The sequence below is a fragment of the Linderina pennispora genome, assembly GCF_002104995.1.
Source record: "Linderina pennispora strain ATCC 12442 chromosome Unknown DL89scaffold_16, whole genome shotgun sequence".
In the NCBI taxonomy this organism is placed as follows: domain Eukaryota; kingdom Fungi; phylum Kickxellomycota; class Kickxellomycetes; order Kickxellales; family Kickxellaceae; genus Linderina; species Linderina pennispora.
In genome coordinates, this window is record NW_024468264.1 from 147,468 (window position 1) to 171,258 (window position 23,791).

Genomic DNA, 23,791 nt, shown 5'->3' on the forward strand with positions numbered 1-23,791 from the left:
TTAGAGGTTGCGGATGACGGCCTTGGTGAAGTCGGTGGTCGACGAGTTGCCGCCGAGGTCAGGGGTCTTGATGCCGTCGACGCTCAGGGTCTTGCTGACTGCCCGCTCGATCTGGTCGGCGTGCTCGTTGAGCTGCAGGTGGCGCAGCATCATGACCGACGACAGGATCAGCGACGACGGGTTGGCGGTGTTGCGGCCCTGGATGTCCTTGGCGACGTGGCGCGATCCGGGCTCGAAGATGGCAAACTCGCGGCCATAGTTGGCGCCCGGCACAATACCCGGACCGCCGATCAGACCAGCGCCGATGTTGCTGACAATGCTACCGTACAGGTTAGGCATGACCATGACGTCAAACTGCTGCGGCTTGCCGACCAGCTGCATCGCAGTGTTGTCGACAATCATGTCGTTGTACTGAATGGTCGGGTACTCCTTGGCAACCGCGCGGCACGTGTTCAGGAACAGACCGTCGGCCAGCTTCATGATGTTGGCCTTGTGCACAATCGTCACCTTCTTGCGGTTGTTGCGCAGCGCGTAGTCGAACGCGTACCGCGCAATGCGCTCGGTCTTGGACTGCGTGATGATCTTCAGCGACTCGACAACGCCCGGGAACGACTGGTGCTCGAGTCCAGAGTACTCGCCCTCGGTGTTCTCGCGGATAATGACAAAGTCGACGTCCTTGTGGCGCGCGTCGATGCCCTCAACGTTCTTGCAGTGCGCAACCGACGCGTAGATGTCGAGCTCCTTGCGCATGGCGACGTTGAACGAGCTGTGGCCCTTGCGGATCGGAGTGTACAGAATGCCCTTCAGACCGACCTTGTTGCGGCGCAGGCTCGACAGGGCCTCCTGCATCAGGTTGTCGCTCTCCGAGGTGAATCCGGACAGATCAAACTGCTCAAACTCAACAGGCACCTTGGCCGCCTTAAACACCGACTTCACCGAGGTGGCGGTCTCCTGGCCGATACCGTCTCCGGGAATCAGAGTGACGGTGTAGGTTCCTCCGTAGCACTTCGGGCCCTTGGCGTCCTAAGGAATGAGAAGCAAAAGGATCGTTCCTATCAGTTGCCATCGATCGCGGTGATAACCGGGCGTGGTGGACACAGCACCCAGCCCTTGCTCATGTGGCCCTCTCCCGCCTTGCCAGCTGCCTCGGCCTTGGGCCCTGGCCCATTCGCTCCAGCGCCTGGAGACTGCGAGTGAGTAGCTTGACAAGGGCGAGAGGGGCACGCCCCCGACCGGTGAACTGGCAGCCAAAGGCATGCATGTGTTGTTATCGGGCCAAGGCGCTCCCTTGAAGCCAAGCACAGGCCAGCAGCGCGGCTTCTCTTCTTACCTCAGCAACGGTGCTCATCGAGCGAGCAGACAGACGAGCAGCAACCTACACAAACAAGAACACAGGGGTGCTTTAGCTCCACGCAGCCTCGTTTCTGGCCGTGACGTGCCTGCGAGTGCGAATTCAGCGAGCAACAACATACCTGCTTCAGGGTGGGCTGGCGAGCGAATGACTTGAGCATTGTAACGTTGTTGTTTTTCTCCTCTAGGGGAATTCAAGCTAGAAAAAAGCGTGTATAGGAGGGGCTGGAATAGCAGGTTCGGAGAGATAAGGAGAAAAGGAGAATTCGGGCAGTGCGTGGGCCAGCAACGGCGCTTATAACAATGCGGAACAGCAGTCCAGTCCTTTTCGCCTGCTGATAAGGAGGACCAAAACCTAAGGCCCAACAAAAATTTGCTTATCGCGCTGTGCTCGGCAAAGCACGGCGAGGCTGAGCTCACAGGCGCTCGCGCTTGCATCCTGGTCAATCTCGACCCGCACAAATGTGTGGCAGGCTCGGACTTTAGCAGGCTACTAGGAGCCAACGATTGGTGGTGGGGGAGAGGGAGTTAATGTGGGGCGAAGCGGCGGCGATCGCCGTCAGGATCAAGGCTGGCAACCCTCCGAGGAATTGCCCACGGCCTGCTGTCGTCATTCCACGCGGCCACATATCCACATACCGCACTGGCAACACAGCCAGCGAAATGGGAGATACTGTGTGGTTATAAAAATAAAAAAGATGGGGTTAGAAAAGGCTACTAGGGCGGCTCAGGGGGTACGCGAACGGGAGGGTATGTGGCAGGCACCAGGGGGACGGGTGGTGGGGCGATTGCCTTACTCCTCATCCTCCTCCTTGTCCTCCTCGGCAGGGCTGGCTTCGTGGAACTCGTCGTCATCGTCAGCCTCGACTTCAGCCTCGACCTCAACCTCAGCCTCGGCCTCAGCCTCGTCAGCCTCAGCAACCATTGGCGATGGCTGTGTGGCAGGGCTCTCCTGGCTCAGAAGATCCCGCAACAAGTCGTCCTTGTGCGCCGGGTACTCGCCGGCAGCTGCCAGCGGCTGCACCGGGTCGATGGTCAGGGCCTGCTCAAACTTGGGGAACAGGTTGGCGTACTTGTTCGGGTCAGCAATTGCCTCGGCAGCCTTGTGCTTGCCAGCCTCCTCGAGCAGCTCCTTCCACTTGGGCACAACCTCGCCGACCTTGCTGGGCAGGTAGGTGCGCGCAAACAGCGCCGCCTCGGGGATGCGGTCGGTGTGCAGCAGCAGCTCCAGGCACTTGTCATTCTGCTTCAGCGACTGGTAGCACGCGAACGCAATGTTGGTGGCGTTGGCCTCCTCGGCCATCTTGGCCAGCTGCGCCATGCCCTCGGCGTTGCCCGACGCAGTGTGCAGCAGCAGCAGGCCGCTGAGATCCTTGGCCTTGACCATGCAGTTCTCGGCCAGCTCAAAGTTCCATGTGTTCAAGGCACAGTCGCCGACGATGCGCCACTTGGCCTCAGCACCGCTCTCCTCGGCCAGCTGGTAAGCAATGTCCAGGTGGTTCAGCTGCACAGCCAGGTCGAAGCGCTGCTCGGCGTCGGTGGTGACCTCGAGCGCCAGCTCCTTCATGTCCTCGGCCTCAAGGAAGCGCGCAATCTTGGGCCGCTGTTCGCTGGGAATCGACGGCAACAGCTCGGCTGCAGCATCGAGATCACCACGCAGGATAGCGGTCTGGTACTCGATCACCGGCAGCGGCAGGACGTAGCTGACAATGTTGACATCCTTGTCGGCTAGGTAGACGCGGTTGTCGCGCGCAACATAGCCGAGCAAGAACATCGACGCATCAAAGTGCGAGATCGTGAACACCTGGCCACCGACGAGGTAGTTGAGGCGGTTGGCTGAGTTCGTGTAGATGAAGCAGTCGCCGATCCAGCACCCGCTCCTGACCGTCTCCTGGATCTCAGTAATGAACTCGACTGCCTCCTCAACACCCTCCTCGCTGGTCTGGTTGCCGTTCTGCTGCGCAGACTCGAGGAACGCGTCGCGGTTATAGCGCAGCACAAAGTACGAATCCTCGGTCGCAACAGCAAAGAATTCGCCGCTCTCCGACCAGAAGATGTTCTTGGGCTCGACATCGATCCGGCGCACAATCAGCTCTGTGTCCCAGTCGTACAGCGTCAGAGTGCCGCCAGAGCCACGCACTCCAAGGAGGCTGCCGCCAAAGATCTCCTCGGCCGAGTACCCCAGGCTGACCAGCGCCGATGCGGCTGGCCGCGACCGCTCCTTGAAGCTCTTGAACAGGCGGATCGACGACGACGACTCGCGCACTGCGTACTCGTTGGAGTTCTGCGCCCAGACAAACTCCAGTCCGGAGCCAAACGACTTGTTGCGCCAGGCCAGCGCCGTGTAGATGATGTACTCGCCATCACCGCACACGACAACGAAGCGGCCGTTGGGGCTATGCTTGAGTGTGTATGGATACACCTCGCAGCTGCCGAGGTCCTTGACCGACAGCGGCAGACGCTCGCCGTCTTCAACTCCCGAGTCCATGCTGGACTTGATGTTGGAGCTCTGAATCTCGTTGTGCTTGGACCAGATAATCCTGCCGTTGGTATCCATGCTGACAGCCGGGTCATCGCGGCCCAGCGACAGAACAACCAGGCCCTCTTCGTGGCCGATCGCAACCGTGTTGTTGTTCTGGCTGTAGCTGATGGCCCACACGCGGTCCATGCCGTAGTTGAGCGTCGTCTCGAGGCGATACGTGCTCGAATTCCACACGCGCACTGTGCCGTCCTCACTACCCGTCATGATGATCGGCAGGGTCGGGTGGTACGCAACGGCGACCACATTCTGAGAGTGTCCCCTCAAGGGTCTGCACGCACGAGTTGTTCTGGTAGTCCCAGACCTTGGCCAAAAAGTCATCCGCACCGCTAACAAGGTATGGCTTGTCGTTGCCGTGGTAGTAGTCGACAACATTGACCCCCTTGGTGTGGCCCTCGATCGTGTAGTTGGGGACAGGGGAGCCGAGGTTCCACACCTTGATGGTCTTGTCCAAGCTGGCCGACGCGAATGTGTTGGTGTCCTTGGGGTTGATTGACAGGCCCATGACAAAGTACGAGTGACCCTCGAACATCTGCACACACTTCCAGTTCTTCTCCCAGTCCCACAGCTTGATCGACATGTCGTCAGAGCCCGTCAGCACATACGGCAGCGTCGGGTGCACGGCGAATGCAGCGGATATAGTCCTGGTGCGCATCGAATGCTGCAACGCGCTCGTGCGTGTTGTAGTTGTACACACGCAGCTGCATGTCGTCGGAGCCTGTGATGATCCAGTTCTTGCGCGCAATGAACTTTGCCGCACGCACCGGCAGATCGCACACCTCAAACGTCTTCACCTGCGTCTGCGTCTCGTAGTTCCAGATGTACACCTGTCCGCTGTACAGCGACGCCAGCACCCACGGCTCAGTGGGATGCATGTCCAGCGACTTTACACGGTCTGTCCGCGCCGACAGCTTTTTCTACATGTATGCAAGAGGTTGTCTGAGTTCAAATGTCCAACAAACCCGCATCTGCCGCTGCCGCGCGTCCAATCTGCAATTCGCGCCAGTTCCTTACTTTGATATCGAGTCTCATTCCCTACAAATGCGAAACCCATCAGATGGGCCAGAGTTGCAGTTAGTGACCAGACGGAGGACTCCGGGCGTACATATGCTACTCTCTCCTGGCGACTATGCATCCGCACATGGCTCTACTCTTGTCCCCGTCCTCTTACCATCTTTCTTTGAAATTCTCAACAGCTGATGTCAAAGGTATAAACACTGAATTGAGGGGTCTGGTATGCCAAATGAGATGGTAGCAAAAAGAAGAAAATTAAAGGCTCTGTCGTAATCGCTCGGTTCCAGGGGAAATACTGGAGGCCTGATGCGCTGGCAGCCCGTCCTGCTGGCCCGCCATCAGTGGCCAGTTAGTTGCTGCATGCAGCGCAAAATATTTAATTCATAAATCAAGGGTGGTGATTAATGTACAAACAGCCGTAGCCAGCCCACGTCGTTACGCGCTCTCGTCGTCGCTGGCGCTGGCGGTGCTGGCCGCGCCTGACGCGATGGCATCCGAATCCTTGGATACCTGGTCGATGCAGCGCTGCACCTCGTCGTCCCAGTCAGCGCGCAGAATTATCCAGCATTGCATGACCACGGCCAGGGCAACGCCCGAGAAGATGCCGTACCACAGACCGAGGACCCCAATCTTGGGCGGGCCGTAGGTCAAAAAGAGACCCAGCGGGAACCCAAGGATGTAGTATGACGAAAAGTTGATCCAGGCACCGGCGTCTTGTCTCCCCATGCTGCGCAGAACACCAGATCCGACGCTGTTGATTGCGTCCGCCAGCTGGAACAGCGCATTCGCCGGCATAATCAAGGCGACGATTGCAATGATCTGTGTGTCATCCGAGTAGATGCCGCCCCACCAGCTTCCAACAGCCAGGCCCAAATGCAAGACTAGCCACGCCAAGCGCAACACCGAGAGAGAGGCCAACCATTGCGCACACCTTGGCACGCCGCGACCGGCCTTGGCCCAAAAGATTACCAACATGATTACACACAGCAACGCTCTGACCATCGGCAAACTGGTATGTCAGTGTGCATGTGTTGATGACGATCGACTGCGCCTGCTAGCGTGACGCTGCCCAGGTAGCTGGCAGCCTAGAGCCAGAAGATCCAGAATCCACCACTCCGAGCAGATCATGATCATCGATGGAATAGCCAGCTTGAAGTACTGTGGCATCGTCCACAGCGCATGGACATTCCAGCCACCCCACGCGTTGCGTGCATCCGACCTTGCAGCATACACCGTGATCAGGACAAACATGAGCCAGTACGTAACCACATTTGGCGAAGGCTGCACCAAGGAACCCCATTCCGACCACCGGCGACCACACAAACATGCAGTTGTTAGCCACATGGATAGGAGCGATGATCAGCAGAACGACAGTGCTTGCGCGCATATGGCCCTGTGCCTGTAGGTACCGCTTGATGCACTCAAAGTACATCCACGCCAGCGACCCGAGCAGCTGCACACGCATGAAGTGGCAGCACATGTGCGAGACAGTTGGGTCCTGCTTCAGCCAGATGAACAGCGTATCAATATTCCACAGCAGCGGCACAATGAACAGGAAGTGACCAGTCACGGCAATGATACCACGCTGCAGGTGGAAGCCAACTAGTGTTGTATCCTGTGAAGCCGTGAACGCCGTCGAGCAGTAAGTATCCAGTGCCGACGCAAGCCCTACGGCTGGTGCATTGACAATGACAATGATGGTCATGTTGGCAAGCGCCGCCGCAGCCAGAGCATCAGCGCCGATATGACCCAGCACCAGCAGGTTAACAAACGTGAAGCTGTACTGGAGGAGATATGTCAGGACAACCGGAATACCGGATCGCAGCAGCAGCGACGCCTCTTGCTTGACCATGACACCCGTGCTGACTGAGTCCTTGAGCTCATACTCGCTAAAGAGTGTTGTAGCTGACAGGGATTTGTTTAGCGTGTCCTGAGTCGATTTCCGGATTCCTGGTTGCTGGAAAGCAGCGGCGTTGACTCTGTTGAAACTTGATTTCTGGATATCGACATCGTGGTACGTCTGTAAATAAAGAAGGGGCGCGTCTAGTGCTTGAATATACTGGGTTTCTTGCGCTCTAGTGGAGAAGAGAAGGACAAAAGGTTTTTTGCTGCTGCTTTTTTTGTGGCCAACAAAGCCGGTGCTTTTAAAGGCAGAAAGCACAAATGCGCTATTTTCATTTGTTGAATTGCAAGCTCAAAGAATGTACCCAATGGTGCCCCAATGTGCTACGCCCGCGCGCAGCCAGCGGCAGCAGAGCCGATCAGTTGCGGGCACGACTTCACCAACCCGCTGAGGTACTGTGCCGATCGCCGTTCTGAGCCGACATTACGTTGGTCACTGCTGGAGAGCCAGGCGACCAGATATTCAGCTGCTATTCCGTTGTTCAGGGACCACATCCACTGTTCACAAACACCTGCTGGATATCTATTGATGACACCCCTCCAAATCCGCGGCATTGGCGACTCGTTGCTGAGCAGGTTGAGAACATAGCATCTATGTCACTTTTGCTTTCTTATCTCGATGGCTATGGTTTATATCATGTCTGTGCTGGTGGTGAGGTTTCTACAAAGTTTGCTCGTGGTACCTGGAGTGGGCTCGGCCAAGCTAGCAGAAGGTGAAGACGGGCATGATATTGTCTCAATTTGGCGTTGTTGTGAAGCGAAATGAAATGAACTGGATGCTGCAGCATGCGATTTCAGGCTATTGATGGTTCAGTCCATCATGCCCATCTCCGCTATATTGCACCCAGAAATACTCCGATGTAGTGGACACAACATTGAATACATTCGGCTATACACTAGTCGTGCCACTATTTGGGACGGTGTTAAATGAGTGTAGTGTGATCCAGTCAGCATCCTTCTGATATCTGGCCGACACTGCGCTGCACCTCATCGTCCCAATTGGCACGTAGAATTATCCAACACTGAAGGAGAACGGCAAGTGTGACACCTAAGAATAGCCCGAACCACAGCCCGAGAACGCCGGTCTTGGGCGGGCCGTAGGTCAAAAAGAGACCCAGCGGGAACCCAACCACATAGTATGCGACAAAGTTGATCCAAGCCCCCGCAGTCTGCCTGCCCATACTGCGCAGAATGCCAGACCCGACGCTATTGACAGCATCAGCTAGTTGGAACAACGCATTCGCCGGCATTATCAGCGCAACGCACGCAACGACCTGCTCGTCTTGCGAATATACCCGTCCCCACCAGCTTCTAGATAGGACGCCAAATACCTAGGCATATAACCCCTGTACAAACGCCAAGTGACATTCCAACCGTTGCACATATCCCAGCATGTCTTGGCCGCTCCAGGCCCTAAAAGATTGCCAACACGATTACACACAGCAACGCTCTGACCATCGGCAAACTGGTATGTCAGTGTGCATGTGTTGATGACGATCGACTGCGCCGCTAGCGTGACGCTGCCTAGGTAGCTGGCAGCCTAGAGCCAGAAGATCCAGAATCCACCACTCCGAGCAGATCATGATCATCGATGGAATAGCCAGCTTGAAGTACTGTGGCATCGTCCACAGCGCATGGACATTCCAGCCACCCCACGCGTTGCGTGCATCCGACCTTGCAGCATACACCGTGATCAGGACAAACATGAGCCAGTACGTAACCACATTGGCGAAGGCTGCACCAAGGAACCCCATTCCGACCACCGGCGACCACACAAATATGCAGTTGTTAGCCACATGGATAGGAGCGATGATCAGCAGAACGACAGTGCTTGCGCGCATATGGCCCTGTGCCTGTAGGTACCGCTTGATGCACTCAAAGTACATCCACGCCAGCGACCCGAGCAGCTGCACACGCATGAAAGTGGCAGCACATGTGCGAGACAGTCGGGTCCTGCTTCAGCCAGATGAACAGCGTATCAATATTCCACAGCAGCGGCACAATGAACAGGAAGTGACCAGTCACGGCAATGATGCCACGCTGCAGGTGGAAGCCAACCAGTGTTGTGTCCTGTGAAGCCGTGAACGCCGTCGAGCAGTAAGTATCCAGTGCCGATGCAAGACCAACAGCAGGCGCGTTGATAGCAATCATCGCCGTCATATTCGCCAGAGAAGCAGCCGCGAGCTCACTGGCACCAATATGCCCCAGCACTAGTAGATTAACAAAAGTAAGGCTGTACTGGATCAGGTATGTCAAAATTGCTGGTAGGCTTGACCAAAGTATCAGGGCTGCTTCCTTTCTTTCTGGTGTAAAGGCATTATCCGAGGTTCTCCCGCATGTGTTCATCAGATGCACCTTCGTCCAAAGATGTTCTGGTTAGCGGCCTGAATTCGTGCCCAAGATCCTCCTGAGATGCATGATTCGCTGTCTCTTTGCATAGCATCTGTGCTGGCAGCCACATTGGTGGTTGGAGTATAATGTATATGGGTGGGAGACTGGTAAGAATACCCGGTAATGAAGAAAGATTCAGTTATTAGAAAACTGTAGTGGTCATATCTAGTTAGCAAACCATTTTGAAACTCCTGTATTCCACGGTCCAGAACATCACTGATCACCAAGAGATCGTTAATGCACAATCTTTTAAACAAAAACGATTTTCTAACCGTGTTTCAGAGACTAAATACCCGATATGATAGCCAACAGGTGCAATTGGTGGATAGGATATATGGAAACGTAGTAACAATGATCTGAAGGGCAGCTCCATCACGGTACAACATGGCACTGAATGCTATGCCAAGGACCCGTAGTCCTGGGGGCTTTGTTGAATATCGCTAATGGCGATCACCTGGGAATCCTATTCTGCACCGCCTGGTATTTAGTCGGTCTGGATAAAATCAAACGCCGGATGCAGCGCTCAACCTCCTTGTCCCAGTCGGTGCGGTAGATGATAAAGTACAGCTGCACCACAGCCGAGATGACAGTGCCGATGCACGTGCCCCACCACAGCCCCACCACCTTCATGTCCAGCGGACCGTAGGCAAAGTACAGGCTCAGCGGCAGCCCGATCAGATTGAACGACGGCACAATAATGCATGCGCCGAGCTTCTGGCGGCCCAGCCCGCGCAGGATCGCGCCGAAGACCTGGTTCAGCCCGTTGCAGGTGAGGAAGATGCCAGCCACAGGCATCAGGTCAATAACCACCTGGGTGACCTCGGGGTCGCTGCTGTAGAGATTGCCCCACCACTCGCGCGCCAGCACAAACGACAGCGTGGTGGCAGTGCCCACAACGATGGTCATGATGGTGATGATGTGCGACGATATGCGAGCACGTCTGGCTTTGCCGGCGCCCAGCAGGTTTCCGATACGCGGGGTGGCAGTGAAGCCCATGGCGCTCGGGATCTGGCCCGACAGCGAGATGATGTTGAGGATGATTGCCTGCGCCGCCAACTGCGCTGCGCCAAAATACGAGGCAGCCAGGGACAGGCTCTCGTATGCCCACCACTCGCCGCACGTGGTGATCACAGCCGGAATCCCAAGCTTGTAGAAGGCACCCAAGCCATGCAGGCACTCGCGCGACCACCCGCCCCAGCACTGGCGTGCGTCGGCATTCATGCTGGCATACGCCCAGATGCCCAGGAACATGAGCCAGAACGTAATGGTCAGGTTCAGCGGCGCGCCAAGGTACCCGATCCCAAAGGTCGGCGACAGAATCAGCAGGTAGCTGTTGGCCCAGTGGATGGGAGCCGCAACCAGGATGACGATGGTGCTGGCACGCATAATGCCCTGCGCCTGCAAGTACCGCTTCGTGCACTCGTACAGCGCCCATGGCAGCACGCCCGGCAGAAACACCAGCATGTACTCGCCGCACAGCCTCGCAATCTCGGGGTCCTGGCCCAGCATCAGCATCAGCCATTCCATGTTCAGAAACACGATGCTGACCGGGATCAAATGCAGGACCACTGCGACCACGCCGCGCTGGAAATGCAGCCCCACCAGGGTCTTGTCGGTTGAGGCAGTGAAGGCGCTCGAGCAGAATGTATCCATGGCCGACGCAAAGCCAAGCGCCGGCGCCAATGCAAACACACCCGAGACCATGTATGCCAGCGATGTGGCAGCCAGCTCCTTGGCGCCAATGTTGCCGATGGCCACAAAGTTTGCAAAGCCAAGGCTGAACTGCAGAAAGTACGTTGCCACAATTGGAACCGACGACGCGGCGAGCCACTCAAACTCCTGCTTGGCAACTATCCGGTACGGCTTCCTTCCGCGGTACTGCGGCTGGTACTGAGTGTACTGTGCAGCTGGCTTGAGTAGACGCATGTCTTCACTAGCAAAAGTGAAGCCAGCAGTATCAGCTAGTGTTGACTGGGATCCAAGACGCTTCGAATGAGTTGGTGCCATTACACTAAAAGGAATGCGATGAAAACAAGGGGTGGGGGGATGGCAGACTGCTCTTTGCGTGCTCTTGAAATTCCTCCCAGCTAGTTCCTCTTTTATATCACAGAACCGAAGCATATTACTAGGCTTGCTGTCGAACAGGCCAAGGGGGAGAGGTTTGTAAATTACGAAACAAAATGGCACGCCAAAATACATCTGCAAAACGTTGTATATTGCGAGAACAACCCACGTTCAGCAGCCAATAGTGCTAGCTTTGTTGATGCTCCTTGAATACCGAAACATTGCCTGAGAAGGCTAAAATGTCAGTTTGCGTCATCCACTACGACATGGACGTTTCTTGCCAGCCAGGGGGAATTACACATGTCCAGGGGGGAGTGCAAATGTTTCAATTCAATCGATATGCATCGGCAGCTGTATAGTGGTGGATATCTCGAGGATCTTGTGGTCAAGTGACATTACCACACCAGAATGCGTGTAGATGGCAAACGATAACGCAACGTGGAATTCTAACTATAAACAAAACAAGGCTCTTCAAGACGCTTAGAAAGGAGGCATGGCGGCAGCCTCTTTTTCGATTCGTAGGAACGTCCACTGCCAGCGGCGGTAGATTTCCAGGACATTGAGCCATAGGCCACCGTACGGCATGGTGTCAATCTGGATATGCGGGCTCAGCTTCATTGCCCACGCAACGCGCAGCAAGAAATCTGTGGCCATGGCAAAATAGTACAGCATGGGCGGCGCAAAACACAGGCGAGGCCGCAAAATCCACTCAAAGCTATTGCTCCTGCTGGCTTCCTCCTTCAGAGCGTCGGCTGGCGACAAATGCGATGTCGCTACACCCTTCTCCTCCTGTTCTGCATCGCCACCGTCGTTGGCTGCATGGTGTGTTCTCACGGCTGCCTGTGGTGCGATCAGGTCGGCAATCCGCCAGCCAGTCGTCCTTGAGTATCCGAGATCCCAGTCAAACGCAATGTCCCAGTAAAACGAGTACAGCGAGTTAAAGGCAACCGACAGAATCCACAGCCCAAACACAAACCCAATCGACCAGTCCGACGACTTTGCGCCCAGCAGCCCGCGCACCACGACCTTTTTCTGCGTCGCTGACAGACAGATTACCGGAAACGACGACGCGTATTTCACAGCATTCGCCAAGTGCCGCTTGGCCTCCGAGCTGTGTCTCGGCGCCTTCATGTACTCGTTTACGCACTGACGCAGCCGGAACGCATATGGCATCGCAACCACTAGCGCTCCCAATGTGCCTGGGTCCACGCACATGGTCCCGGTTTCCTTGGACCGCACAGCATCAGCCAGTCTGCCAAGCTCGCTGTCCGTGTCGTTAATGTCGAGCGGCGATTCGAATGTGCGGCCACAGCAGGGTGGAAAACTGGCACATAACCAGACACAGGTCGGCCAATATCCGTGCGCAGCTGGTCAGGATATCCGCCATGATAACATCCGAGAGAAACACCGGGTCAGACATGCTCGGCTTGACAATGCGCACCAAGGACCGGAACCAGCTGCATGCGCGTCGCATGGAACAGGAACCCGCTGCGGCAGGACCAGAATCGCCAATATCAGCAGGTACGTGAACAAGGTGATGCCTGTCTGCACACTGGGTGCGGCGGCATTCATCGAGCTCAATAGCCAGCCGAGAAACGCAATGGCCGCCCAAGAGGGCTGTGAGACGGTACACGCCCTGGTGAAGAGCGTCGCCGCGGTGCTGTCCAAGCTGCAGAATCGGGTGCACGTCGATGCTCTTGCGCGCCAGCAGCTGGAGGTTGACGGCCCACCCAAACGCAGCGAGGAATTATTAAGAGTAGGACCTGGTAGGCTATTGGCAAGTACATGGTCGGGCCCGGAATTAGCACATCAGTTAAGAAAAGTAGAAAAATCGAGTTCAAGGTAGAAAAAGAGCGTTCTGTTTTGGATCTCGACAAGCACAGGGCGAGACTGCTCATCCCCTATTTTTAGGCCTCATCGGCTCACTGCTTGCCCAGACGGTTCAGGTAAGCAGCCCAGCCAGCGTCGCGGTAGCGCTTGGCCTCCACAACCGGGTCCTTGCCGGCGCCATAGATTCCACGGCCAACAATGATGATGTCGGACCCGTTCTCGGTGACAATGAGCTCCGGCGTGCGGTACTGCTGGCCCAGCGCGTCGCCGGCCGCATGCAGGCCGACGCCCGGCGTCATGGTGATCAGGTCGCGCTCCTCAGTGAACCGCTTCGACCCGATGAACCCAATGACAAACTCGTTCCTCACCGCCATCTCGACGTTCTTGTCGGTGTACGCACCGGTCGCCAGCATGCCCTTGCTCGACATCTCGGCCAGCAGAAGCAGGCCGCGGCCCTTGGGAACGCCCACCTCGGCCAGGCCCTGGATGATGCCCTCGCCCGGAATCACGTGGCAGTTGGTGATGTGGGCCCAGTCGGCGATCCGGTACACGCCGCCGCCGTACTGCAGCTTCACGGTGTTGCCGATGTCGGCGAACTTGCGGTCCTCGAAGATCAGGAAGTCGTGCTTGGCAGCCAGAGCCTGCAGCTGCGCGACCAGGTCCTGGTCAAAGTCCGAGATCACGTCGATGTGCGTCTTCAGCACGCAGATGTAAGGCCCGACCTTGTCTGCCAGAGCCAGCAGCTCGGACTTGGTGCTCACGTCGGCCGCCAGCGACAGGTTGCTCTGCTTGCGCTCCATGATGGCAAACAGCTCCTTGGCCACCGGGTGCGAGTGGGCCTCGCCACGCGCCGCGTATGTCTGCTGGGAAAACGAAACCATTTTTCTTCACTCAATTACTCAAACGCAAAATTAGAGATAAGAAATCTTTGTCGGCGCTGGAACAATGCGGTGGGGGGAAGAAAGTGTCGTACTTTTCGTCAAAAAAGGATGGCAAGAAAAAGGCTAAAAAAGAGGCTATTTACAGGGTAAAACAACGGTTTTCAGATGGGCGCTCCTCGCAAGCAAAAGCGAAGCTCGCCAGTCATACGCAAGTGCGCACACTATTCAGAAAAATAACCCCTCTCTTGGCGCCTCGATTCCTACATAAAGTTATGACGTCCCGTGCAGAGACAGATCTTGACATACGACGAAGCTTGCAGACGTTTTTTGCTTGTGAGAGCCACCCGTTCTACAGTACAGACGCGGTGTGGGAGATGGTTAGAACCAGCTGTTCTTGCTGTCGCCCTCCAGCGCAGGCGGCATGGGAGGGGGGCCGTTGGGGACGTAGTGGCCGCCGCCACCGCCGCCGCTGTTGTTGGCGCGCGACGAGAAGCCGCCCGAGCGGCCGCTGCTGCCCTGGTTGCCGCCGCTCTGCTGGCGGAAGTCGCGGTCGCTGCGGTTGAACTGCGAGCGGTGGTCGCGGGAGCCGCTGCTGCGCGAGCTGCCATAGCCGCCGCCGTAGCCGCCGCCATAGCCGCCACGGCCGCGACCGCGACCGCCAAAGCCAGTCGACTCGCGAGCCACAACGGTGAGCCACTGCGGGATCTCCTGGTTGGACTCCTTGAGCAGATCAATCAGGCCGCGCACAATGTTGCGGTTGCCACGGTTGAAGAAGCTGGTGGCAATGCCGGTGTTTCCAGCACGTCCAGTACGGCCGACGCGGTGCACGTACTCGTCGGGATCGGTGGGAAGATCGTAGTTGATCACATGCGACACGTTGGGGAATGTCGAGACCACGGGCAGCAACGGCAGTGGCAACCAGGATCGGCGTGCGGCCAGTGCGGAAGTTGTCCAGAGCGCGCTCGCGCTCGCGCTGGGTGCGGTCGCCGTGGATCGCCGACGCCGGGATGTTCTGGTCAAGCAAAAAGTCGCTCAGGCGGTCGGCCATGCGCTTGGTCTCAACAAACACCAGCGTCAGGCCATCGGGGCTGGTCGAGCTGAGGATGTCCAGCAGCACCGAGTGCTTGTCCTCGTCCTCGACGTACTCGATCTTCTGGGTGATGTTCTCGCTGGTCGAGCCGACGCGGCCAACCGACAGGAAGATATAGTCGCGGAGGAAGTCGCGCGCCAGCATCTGGATGTCGCGCGGGAACGTGGCCGAGAACATGAGCGTCTGGCGGTCATTGACGCCGGGCATGTCCTCCTGCTCAACGATGCGGCGGATCTGGGGCTCAAAGCCCATGTCCAGCATGCGGTCGGCCTCGTCGAGAACCAGGTAGCGGATCTGGCTCAGGCTGACACGTCCGCGCTCGATCAGGTCGACCAGGCGGCCAGGCGTGGCCACCAGCAGGTCGCAGCCACGCTCCATCTGGCGCAGCTGCTGGCCGATGTCGGCTCCACCGTACACGACGCACGGCTTGACCCACGAGCGGTAGCAGAACTTGCGCGCCTCGTCGTAGATCTGCGACGTCAGCTCACGCGTCGGCGACAGGATCAGCGCGATCGGGTGCGCCTTGCGCGAGCGGTACGGGTTGCGTGCCTCGACGTTCGCCAGCTCAGGCGGCCCGGTGCGGTACGACTCGTTCAGGATCGGGAACAGGAATCCCACCAGTCTTTCCGGAACCGGTCTGCGCACACGCCATCATGTCGCGCTCGTGGCGGCCAAAGCTAATGGACCACTTCTGGACCGGGGTGGGAACCGTGTAGCCCGAGAGCTTGATGTTCTCCAGCAGCAGCGGATCGAGATCGGCCTCGTCAAACTAATTGAATGCAGAGAATGCAGTGCGTTACGCAGCCATTAATATACCAGTCACAGAAATCCGGGGGCAGGGGTGGGAACAAAAGGGCCCCTATGCATGAGACCAATCGCAGTAACAGCATGCAAAGCACTTACGCTAGTGATGGGCTCGGGCACGTCCTTGCCCGATGCCTCGACGGGGATATCGTCGTACTTTTCAAAGTTGATGCCCGTGTGCATGCGCTCGGGGTCGTCGGGCGAGCCAAACAGCTCGACCTCGATGCGCTGGTTGCGCTGTCCGAGGACGTGCTTGCCGTTGGCCCACATGCCGTAATAGGCCTGGCGGCCTCGGCCGCCATAGCTGCTGTGGCTATCGTCGCGGCGCCCGGCCCAGGTGGTGGTGCGCTGCATCGAGTCGCCGCGGTTGCTGTTCCAGCCGCCGCTGCCACGCGAGCCGCGGTCCTCGCCAAATCCGCCGTGGCGGTCGCCGCGGGGAGCACGCCGGTCGGAGCCAAAGCCATCGGCTCCAGGGCGCTCCGAGGAGCGGCTGCGGTCGCGGGGCGGCACGCCGTCGCCGCTCCACGAGGCGGTGCGCTCCATCGCCGAGTTCTTGTCGACGGGCGACGCAGGAGGCTTACCGCGAAGGTGGGGCGGAATGTAGCGCTTGGGGGCGCCGCCGCCCTTACCCTTCTTGTTGCTGTTGTCATTTGAGCCATTAACACCCAGGCCAGCTATGCGCACACAAAGAGAAAGAGCATATAGTGGTTAGCTGCTGCTGCAGTGGTGTCACGTCAATAGTGGCAGGGCGAGAGCTGCTGCCACATGCCGCTTGGCGGAATTTGGTCCTTACCCATACGCTGATCTAGGTTTCCCGGGACATTGCTGTTGTTGGTACTAGTCATAATAAGTCAAAAGGGGTGTCTTTTGGAAGGCTGACTTTTTCTTTTGGAGGCGCTGCTGTGCGAGAGAAATTCTATGTCCGATTGGCGGTGTAAAATCACTGAGAGTGAAATTATGAGAGGCTTCTTTTGAATAAGAGACTGTAGATAATTGGCAACAGTGAAGTTGGAATTATACAGGAAAAATAAAAAGGCCTGGCGATGAGAAGGATATAGAAGAAAATAGAGAAAAGAGGAGGTTCTGCCCGCTGGCGCACTTGCCCGTGCCTCTTAACATGCTCTGCAGCGCCGGCTGTTGGCTGGAGCGAGTGCCTGTGGGAGCTTTGGCCAACCCAACAAAAAAATGCCCCACCCCAGCAGTGTTTGGAAAATTTTTGCTCAATCTGTGCAAGTGATGTAATTCGTGTGATCGTGATCATCGGAACAGGCGGGGATTGCGCCGAGACCCACCAGGGAAGGTCGCACCTGGACCCAGCGCGACGGACAGCCCCCGATCGCTGCTCGGCGGGCGAAAGCGGGGACGGGCTTTGGTGGGCAGACGGCCAGAAGCTGTTTTTCCTTATCTCCCACGGCCTGTGTGAGTGGCAGCCAGCCCCCAGGCTGTGTGATATGCGGCCAATTTACTAGCGGGCCAAGGCGATCAGGTCGAAATGATGGGCACATGGGAACGCTTCGTTTTATTTCGCCGCTTTTAAACTCCAGGAATTCCAATCATCTAGCAGGCTATCTCGGAGAGGCGATCGAATGGGCAGGCGCCTGGATGCATGCAAGACACCTCAGTATCTCTTATCGCAATGGTCATCCGGCCATTCATGTCGGTATATCTGGTGAATGGCAGCTGCTGTTCCTCTCGGGCTGAGAGCACGCCCAAAGCCTGAACCAGGCTGGCGAGATAGATGGCATCCCTCCTTTGATAAGGCATGGCAGGGAGCCCGGTATGGCGGCCAATGTACACATATGGCCAGCCTTGTGCCGCTGCGCCAAGCCTGGCTCCCTCTACCTGGGCAAGCTGCACCTTCCAGACTGCGCCTTCCAGATTGCACCAAAGGCCACCACCACCTCGCCTCCCTCATTTCGCTTATCACGCATGCCTAAAACGGGATGCCCGTCACAGCATCTCCGCAACTACTTGCGTTTATCGTACTGATAACGAGCAGTTAAAAGAAGGCATGGCTTGGGCAGGCAAATCCCTGGACCAGGCACTGGAGACTGCGGTACTTTGTTTGCATGTCTGTTGCAAATGCGCATTCTAAAATCCAGTTTTACATAGCACAGGGGGTGCACCATCCCATTGCTGGCAATCAAATATTTGAAGTCACGGTATTGGCCTTATCTATCTGCCACCCGCTGCCGCGATTGGTGCCAGCCAGGCCAGCCAGAGCAAAAAAGGGGCCATAGATAAGCAAGCTGGGCACGAGTTGGGCGTGCAGCACGCTCCTGCCCAAAAAAGCATGTAATATTGTCAGTCACAAATTCTTTGCCAACGGGATATAAAAGGCCGCAGATGAGCTGGCCATGACAGCCCATGAAACCCATCTTTCATTCAGCATTCAGCGAGACTGTGAAGACCCCTTATTCTACATTCTAACACCATATGCCTCCTACACTGTACATTTTGTAACCTCTTTCCCATACAGAAACCATGCCCTCCAGCAACTTTGCCGACATCGCCGCTAGCCTGCCCCGGCTACCGGTCCCAGACCTTGCTGACACAGCGTCGCGGTTCGCCGCCGTAGCAAAGCCGCTGTTCTCCACACAAGAGTACGAGGCATGCATGGCCAAGTTTGCACATTTCATGGCCAACGAGGCCCCGGTGCTGCAGGCCCGGCTCCACGAGCGCTCGACACAGCATGTCAACTGGCTCGAGGACTGGTGGAACGAGTATGCGTACTTTGAGAACCGTGCTTCGGTGTGCTTCAATGTCAACTACTTCTTTGGCTTCCGCCCCACACTGCAGCCCGTGCCGCAGTCGCGCCTTGCTGCCACCCTCATTGACAGCGCGCTGCGCGTGCGCCAAGAGCTCGAGTCGGGTGCCTTTGCACCGGACCAGATTCGCGGAAAGCACATGTGCATGCACCAGTACCAGTACCAGTTCGCCACATGCCGCCACCCTGGCGAGACGCGCGACCACACCGAGGTGTACTCGCTCGAGGAGAGCAGCCATGTCGCCATCGCACACAAGGGCCGCTTCTTTGTGCTGCGCCCGCCCGCGCTGGGCCAAGACCGCTACGCAGCCATTGCCCAGATTGAAGCGTAAGTATCGGAAAATAATTGGCTGCTGAAAGAAAAAAACTGCCGCGGATTTCATTGGCCCTATAGGAAAGCCCACTGATAAGGCCCGATACCGCCTTTCCCGCCAGTTATCGCATCTCCTATCTCCTATCTCATGCACAGCGCATGCGGCATGTGATTCCCTGATGCTTATTTCCATACCTTTGTATCTGTTGGGCTCGGCCATTTGCTCGCGTATATCGGGCTGTCGATCCCGATTGCACTGAAAGGATCCGCTGCAGGCCGCCCCGTCGGAGCCACCTTTTCCCTATATGGCTCCCGAAAATCCAGGTGCAGCTCACTCAACACTAACCAACTGATCTGCATTTTCTGCTATTTCCCCTGTAGCCAGCTTCAGCGCATTATTGACACCACCGCCGAGCTCGAGCGTGCCAAGTCCATTGGCATCCTGACCGCTGCTCTGCGCGATGACTGGTACGCTGCCCGCGAGTGCCTGCTCCAGGTCTCTCCTGAGAACGCCGCCAGCCTGCGCCTGATCGAGTCCTCTGCCTTCCTCGTCAGCCTCGAATCCTCTTCCCCGGCTACCCACCAGCAGTTCTCGCTTGAGTGCCACTGCAGCAACGGCATCAACCGCTACTTTGACAAGAACTTCCAGATCCTGGTCTTTGCCAACGGCCGCTACGGCTTCAACGGCGAGCACTCTCTGACCGATGCCACCACTGACATGCGCCTGTGCAACACTCTTGTGCACGACGTCGAGTCTCTGGCTGTCGCCAACTTCCCTGCGGCTGCTGCCGAGTCTGAGGCCGAGGAGATCAAGTTTGACTTCAACGGCCAAGCTGCTGGGCCACATCAGCAAGGCCATTAGCTACTTTGATGCCACCGTCAGTGCACACGAGCTGTCGACCCTCACCTTTGACAGCTTTGGCAAGGAGCAGATTAAAAAGATGAAGGTCAGCCCCGACGCCTTTGTGCAGATGGCCATGCAGCTCGCCTACTACCGCAAGTTCCGCCAGGTGCCGCCGACCTACGAGTCCGCATCGACCAAGGCCTACGCCCGCGGCCGTACCGAGACCTCGCGCTCTGTCTCCGATTCCAGCGCCGAATGGTGCAGCTCGATGGTTGACCACCCTGAGGCCACGAGCCTGCATGCCAAGTCGGAGCTGCTGCGCGCTGCCATTGTCAAGCAGTCGCAGTACACCGCCATGTGCTCGAAGGGCCAGGGCATCGACCGCCACCTGCTGGGCCTGCAGCTCTCGCTGCTGCCGGGCGAACCCGTTCCTGAGCTGTTCACCGACCCAGTTTTCACTGGCTCACGCCACTGGAAGCTGTCGACGTCTCAGATCAGTGACCCAATCCTGGATGCTTACGGCTGGGGTGAGGTCGTCGACGACGGTTTTGGCGTTGCCTACCGGATCGACAGCAACTCGCTGAGCTTCAATGTTGTCAGCCAGCACCTGGGCTCCCAGCGGCTGTGCCAGTACCTGAATGACGCTCTCATGGACATGCGCTTCCTGCTGGTCAACGCCCACAAAGAGCCCCACCAGATCAAAGCCGAGGTTGATGCTGTAGCCAATGTCTTGCGTTCCATCAAGCTTGCTTCGTCTCGCACCTCACCGATCCACACCCCCGCGCATGCTGTGGCACATGAGCTTCACGCTGCTGACGAGCTGGGCCGGCTGTCATCAAATGAAGTCATTTGCGCGCTAGAGACCCGCCTCTCGCGCTTTGTCAAGGAGTCGCTATCGTGGGCCATGCCCTCGACCAGCTAAGCTGCTGCCTGAGCAATATACCCATCAGTGTACATTCGACTGCGGCTTTGGAGTCTGGAGTGCTGCGCATCATTGCACGGCTCTATCCCCTTCATTGCAAAACTATGATTTTTATATAAATGCCCTAAGAAATATTCTCTATCGCAGTTGAAAGTTGGCAAGGGCCTGTGCCCTATTACAATGCCACTGTGGTCTAGCTCTAAACAACTGTGATGTCATCTTTCACAGCAACCCAGTGGCAAAAGAATTGTAAAGCCCTGGATTCATGCCTCGGCGCCATCAATCCACTTCACTTTCACAGCACCATTCTCGCGGAATGTTTCCGGGAGGCTGATGAACCGAGTTGGCAAGTGGATGTTCAAGGTACTGTAGGGGATATTGAGGGTAACCTCTGGCATCTTCCTTGCATTGTACTCCTTCAGGTCCAGGCTCACCTGGCTACGCTCGGCATATACAGCCATAAAGCGCTGGATTATCAGGGAGCCAGAGAGTTGAGCGTTTGTAGAGGACATTTGAAACATGCGCGCGCACACATACTCAGCCATGATGTCACCGCGCGTGGTTGTGAGTTCGGCGGAGCGCATGATGGCGTTATTGAGGCTTATTGGGGCCAGAGTGGTGGAGATCTGGAGTGAGCGGCGGACGTTTATCCGGTTGGCGTTCACGTTGCCCTCGGTGGTTTTGAGCACCATGAAGCGGGCATTGCACTCTGTGCACATTATCGGGCGCCTTTCGGTAATAACATCGATTGATTTCTGTGCCTTGGCATCGAATAGCAGCACGTACGTCTGCGTGCACTCCACCCACAGGAACTGGCACCGCACACTCGAAATCAAGCACCGGCCCTTGCTAGTCAGGATGCGGATGTCGCCAAACTGTGACTTGGCAAGGTCGTGGAGCACCATGTGGCAGTTTGGCGCATCGATGTGCAGGCCCGGCAGCACTGCCGTAGTGTGCGGCATGTAGATAAACACCTTTGTGTATATCAGTGGCGGGTCGATTTGTGTGAGCTCCAGGGCATATGTGTCTTTGGTGGTGGTGGCACGAACTGCATTGCGGATTTCATCGATTTGCGGTGCTGAGGTAATGTGGAGATCAATGCACACGGTGACAATAGTGGTATTGTATGGATTCGAGTCTGGTTCGACCAGAAACGAGCTGGTCTACGCGTGCGTAGAGGGTGATGCCAAAAGTATTTTTTAGTGCAAAGACCTGAGTAAAAATATTGGATGTTACATGGGATGCCTCCGCTTACCATATTAGTGTCTTTGCGGATAGATAGCAGTCGCAACATGTCGTACTTTACAACCACGGTGTGCTTTGGCGGTTCTCTCAGCTCGAGCACTGGCTGGCCAAGGCCAATTTGCTCTGGCAGCTTGCCCTTTGCCATTACAACAGGCTGATACATGGCGTATGTGCGAAAAAGGAAAAATGTGATGGCTATTATACTGAGGATGGAGCAAAAAGGAAATAGAGGAAGAAATTAAACGATTCAGAAAAGAAAGGTGGCAAGCGGTCAGGGGGGTCTCCAGGCCAGGCAGCAGGGGGACGGTGTATCTGCGAATCCCTGCCACCTGACGACAGAAGGGTGTGTCCAGGTCGGCGCATACCCAGAAAGCAGGAAAATGGAGACAAGTACGCGCACAATAGACGTCTATCTTTAAGCATTGCCTCTCTGGGCACGGACCCGGCGCTTGGCCTCCTCGAGCGACACAGCGCGCTCGCCGTACTTTTGCTCGGCGCACTGCTGGTGGTACTTTTTGCCCCTGGTCATCACGCAGTGCTCCTTGATGATGGCGCCGCACTCGACGCACAGGCGGCCGTTCTGGATGTACCAGTGCCATTCGCACAGGGGCTGGCCGTCGTGCTCGTAGCACTCGTCGCCGACAAACGGCGACTGGCAGATCGAGCACACGAAGCACTCCGAGTGATACGTGCGGCCCAGGGCCACAACCATCTCCCCCGAGGTAATCGGAATGGCACATGCGTGGCAGTTGGGCGAAAAGTGCTGCAGGTAGTCGCGCTGGCAGTAGAACTTCTCGCCTCCCACAGGGTCCTGCAGGTATCCGCCCAGGGCATACAGCGGGATACGACAGTCATGGCATACAAAATGCATGACGTGGAACCGCCGCCCTTGAATGTTGATGTACTCGTCGCTCAGCGGCTCCTGGCACGCCTCGCACACTGTCGGCGCGCTGTGTGCTGGCTGGAAGTACTCGTTCAGCGTCTGCGTCGACTCGAACTCGCCCGTGTTCGCCCGGTTCGGCATTGGCGTCACATTCGTCTCCTCCACGTTCAGCACGCCCTCGCAGTTCACGCAGCAGTATCCGATCTCGCTGTTCAGCGACGCCGAGCCGCTGCCCGCCAGCTGCGTCCCACAGTACGCACACACTGTCGGCGTCGCCGTGCTGCCGCCCTGCCCGCCGAACGCCAGTGATGCGCGGTGCGCCTGCCGGCTGCTGCTTGGCGCCAGGCTCGTCGAGCTCAAGGACGTCGAGAGCGGCCGCCTGGCGTCGTCATGTGATGTGCTTGCGGCTGTGGTGCCAGCATGGCGGATCACAGGCGGACTCGTGGGGCTGGTGCTTATTTCTGTCTCCACCTTGAGCGTTTCCAGCTTGTCGGCCAGCTGCGTGACTATTGCCTCCACTGTCTCGCGGTCTGCCGAGCGCAAAGTATCGACCAGCGGCTCCTTTGTTTGCGCAGAGGAAGTCATTTCGCCTTGTGTTTTGAAAATAAAAAAGTATGCGAAAAAGTGCTGGAATAAAAAAGCAGTTGGGAGAGAAAAAATGGCTCGAAGCTCCCAGTGAAATCGCTATGTGGTGGATCCCTTTTTATGAAGCTGCACCCAGCCGCTCATACTTGCTGCCAAACTCAAGCACAGACGGCTCTGCGCTTTCTACTCCTTGCCGAAAGACGCCTTTTCTCTCTTTTATAGAGTAGGGTTCCAAGTTCGCAACTGCCTTTTAGACAGAAAGAGGATGGTTTGGGCAAGAGCTCGCTCAAGAAGCAAGGCGGGAGGAGGGGTGTGCATGAGAGATTGCGGAATCCGCCAGCTTTCCCTCGCTGCAGCATCTGTTCAC

The 23,791-nt window shown here is 56.9% G+C and overlaps 10 protein-coding genes across 10 annotated transcripts; 1 reads left to right on the plus strand and 9 right to left on the minus strand.

The window, feature by feature from the left end:
* DL89DRAFT_226761 (isocitrate dehydrogenase, NAD-dependent) lies at positions 1–1,011 on the minus strand (the record flags this gene model as incomplete). Its single annotated transcript, XM_040884825.1, has 1 exon — positions 1–1,011. A coding segment is annotated over one exon (1,011 nt), but the record flags the coding sequence as incomplete, so codon positions are not given.
* A 1,132-nt stretch (positions 1,012–2,143) lies between these two features.
* On the minus strand, positions 2,144–4,921 carry DL89DRAFT_275905 (coatomer subunit beta; the record flags this gene model as incomplete). Its single annotated transcript, XM_040889368.1, has 5 exons — positions 2,144–2,513; positions 2,538–4,138; positions 4,167–4,457; positions 4,495–4,806; positions 4,904–4,921. The coding sequence occupies 5 exons, from the start codon at positions 4,919–4,921 to the stop codon at positions 2,144–2,146; spliced, it is 2,592 nt and encodes an 863-aa protein (XP_040740313.1).
* Positions 4,922–5,198: 277 nt separating this feature from the next.
* On the minus strand, positions 5,199–6,923 carry DL89DRAFT_270233 (mate-domain-containing protein; the record flags this gene model as incomplete). The annotated part of the gene is made up of 4 exons (XM_040888624.1): positions 5,199–5,784; positions 5,807–5,895; positions 6,015–6,184; positions 6,210–6,923. Coding segments are annotated over 4 exons (1,419 nt in total), but the record flags the coding sequence as incomplete, so codon positions are not given.
* Positions 6,924–9,389: 2,466 nt separating this feature from the next.
* On the minus strand, positions 9,390–11,562 carry DL89DRAFT_279189 (MATE efflux family protein; the record flags this gene model as incomplete). Its single annotated transcript, XM_040889560.1, has 4 exons — positions 9,390–9,763; positions 9,821–10,978; positions 11,000–11,059; positions 11,524–11,562. The coding sequence occupies 4 exons, from the start codon at positions 11,560–11,562 to the stop codon at positions 9,647–9,649; spliced, it is 1,374 nt and encodes a 457-aa protein (XP_040740315.1). The 3' UTR covers positions 9,390–9,646.
* A 178-nt stretch (positions 11,563–11,740) lies between these two features.
* On the minus strand, positions 11,741–13,047 carry DL89DRAFT_295558 (EXS-domain-containing protein; the record flags this gene model as incomplete). Its single annotated transcript, XM_040890653.1, has 6 exons — positions 11,741–12,524; positions 12,571–12,686; positions 12,715–12,748; positions 12,786–12,836; positions 12,892–12,971; positions 13,024–13,047. The coding sequence occupies 6 exons, from the start codon at positions 13,045–13,047 to the stop codon at positions 11,741–11,743; spliced, it is 1,089 nt and encodes a 362-aa protein (XP_040740316.1).
* Positions 13,048–13,182: 135 nt separating this feature from the next.
* DL89DRAFT_226816 (orotidine 5'-phosphate decarboxylase Ura4) lies at positions 13,183–13,971 on the minus strand (the record flags this gene model as incomplete). The annotated part of the gene is made up of 1 exon (XM_040884828.1): positions 13,183–13,971. The coding sequence occupies one exon, from the start codon at positions 13,969–13,971 to the stop codon at positions 13,183–13,185; it is 789 nt and encodes a 262-aa protein (XP_040740317.1).
* A 378-nt stretch (positions 13,972–14,349) lies between these two features.
* On the minus strand, positions 14,350–16,710 carry DL89DRAFT_279191 (P-loop containing nucleoside triphosphate hydrolase protein; the record flags this gene model as incomplete). The annotated part of the gene is made up of 5 exons (XM_040889561.1): positions 14,350–14,802; positions 14,846–15,683; positions 15,709–15,830; positions 15,965–16,539; positions 16,659–16,710. The coding sequence occupies 5 exons, from the start codon at positions 16,708–16,710 to the stop codon at positions 14,350–14,352; spliced, it is 2,040 nt and encodes a 679-aa protein (XP_040740318.1).
* A 1,639-nt stretch (positions 16,711–18,349) lies between these two features.
* On the plus strand, positions 18,350–20,711 carry DL89DRAFT_286400 (acyltransferase ChoActase/COT/CPT; the record flags this gene model as incomplete). The annotated part of the gene is made up of 3 exons (XM_040889866.1): positions 18,350–18,960; positions 19,327–19,758; positions 19,796–20,711. The coding sequence occupies 3 exons, from the start codon at positions 18,350–18,352 to the stop codon at positions 20,709–20,711; spliced, it is 1,959 nt and encodes a 652-aa protein (XP_040740319.1).
* A 131-nt stretch (positions 20,712–20,842) lies between these two features.
* Positions 20,843–22,484, minus strand: DL89DRAFT_69255 (uncharacterized protein). The gene is made up of 2 exons (XM_040891984.1): positions 21,967–22,484; positions 20,843–21,874 (listed from the first exon to the last, which is right to left on the minus strand). Exons 1-2 carry the CDS (start codon positions 22,117–22,119, stop codon positions 20,975–20,977), a joined length of 1,053 nt encoding a protein of 350 aa, XP_040740320.1. The 5' UTR covers positions 22,120–22,484; the 3' UTR covers positions 20,843–20,974.
* On the minus strand, positions 22,244–23,781 carry DL89DRAFT_69314 (LIM-domain-containing protein). Its single transcript, XM_040891985.1, has one exon. The coding sequence runs from the start codon at positions 23,422–23,424 to the stop codon at positions 22,372–22,374; it is 1,053 nt and encodes a 350-aa protein (XP_040740321.1). The 5' UTR covers positions 23,425–23,781; the 3' UTR covers positions 22,244–22,371.
* Between the last annotated feature and the right edge of the window lie 10 nt (positions 23,782–23,791).

Excerpts from the sequence above, each read along its gene's own strand:
- DL89DRAFT_69255 (XM_040891984.1), bottom strand. The coding sequence starts at position 22,119 with ATGTATCAGCCTGTTGTAATGGCAAAGGGCAAGCTGCCAGAGCAAATT. Across the intron at positions 21,875-21,966 it reads TCCGCAAAGACACTAATATG|ACCAGCTCGTTTCTGGTCGA; the intron begins GTAAGCGGAGGC and ends ACGCACGCGTAG.
- DL89DRAFT_69314 (XM_040891985.1), bottom strand. The coding sequence starts at position 23,424 with ATGACTTCCTCTGCGCAAACAAAGGAGCCGCTGGTCGATACTTTGCGC.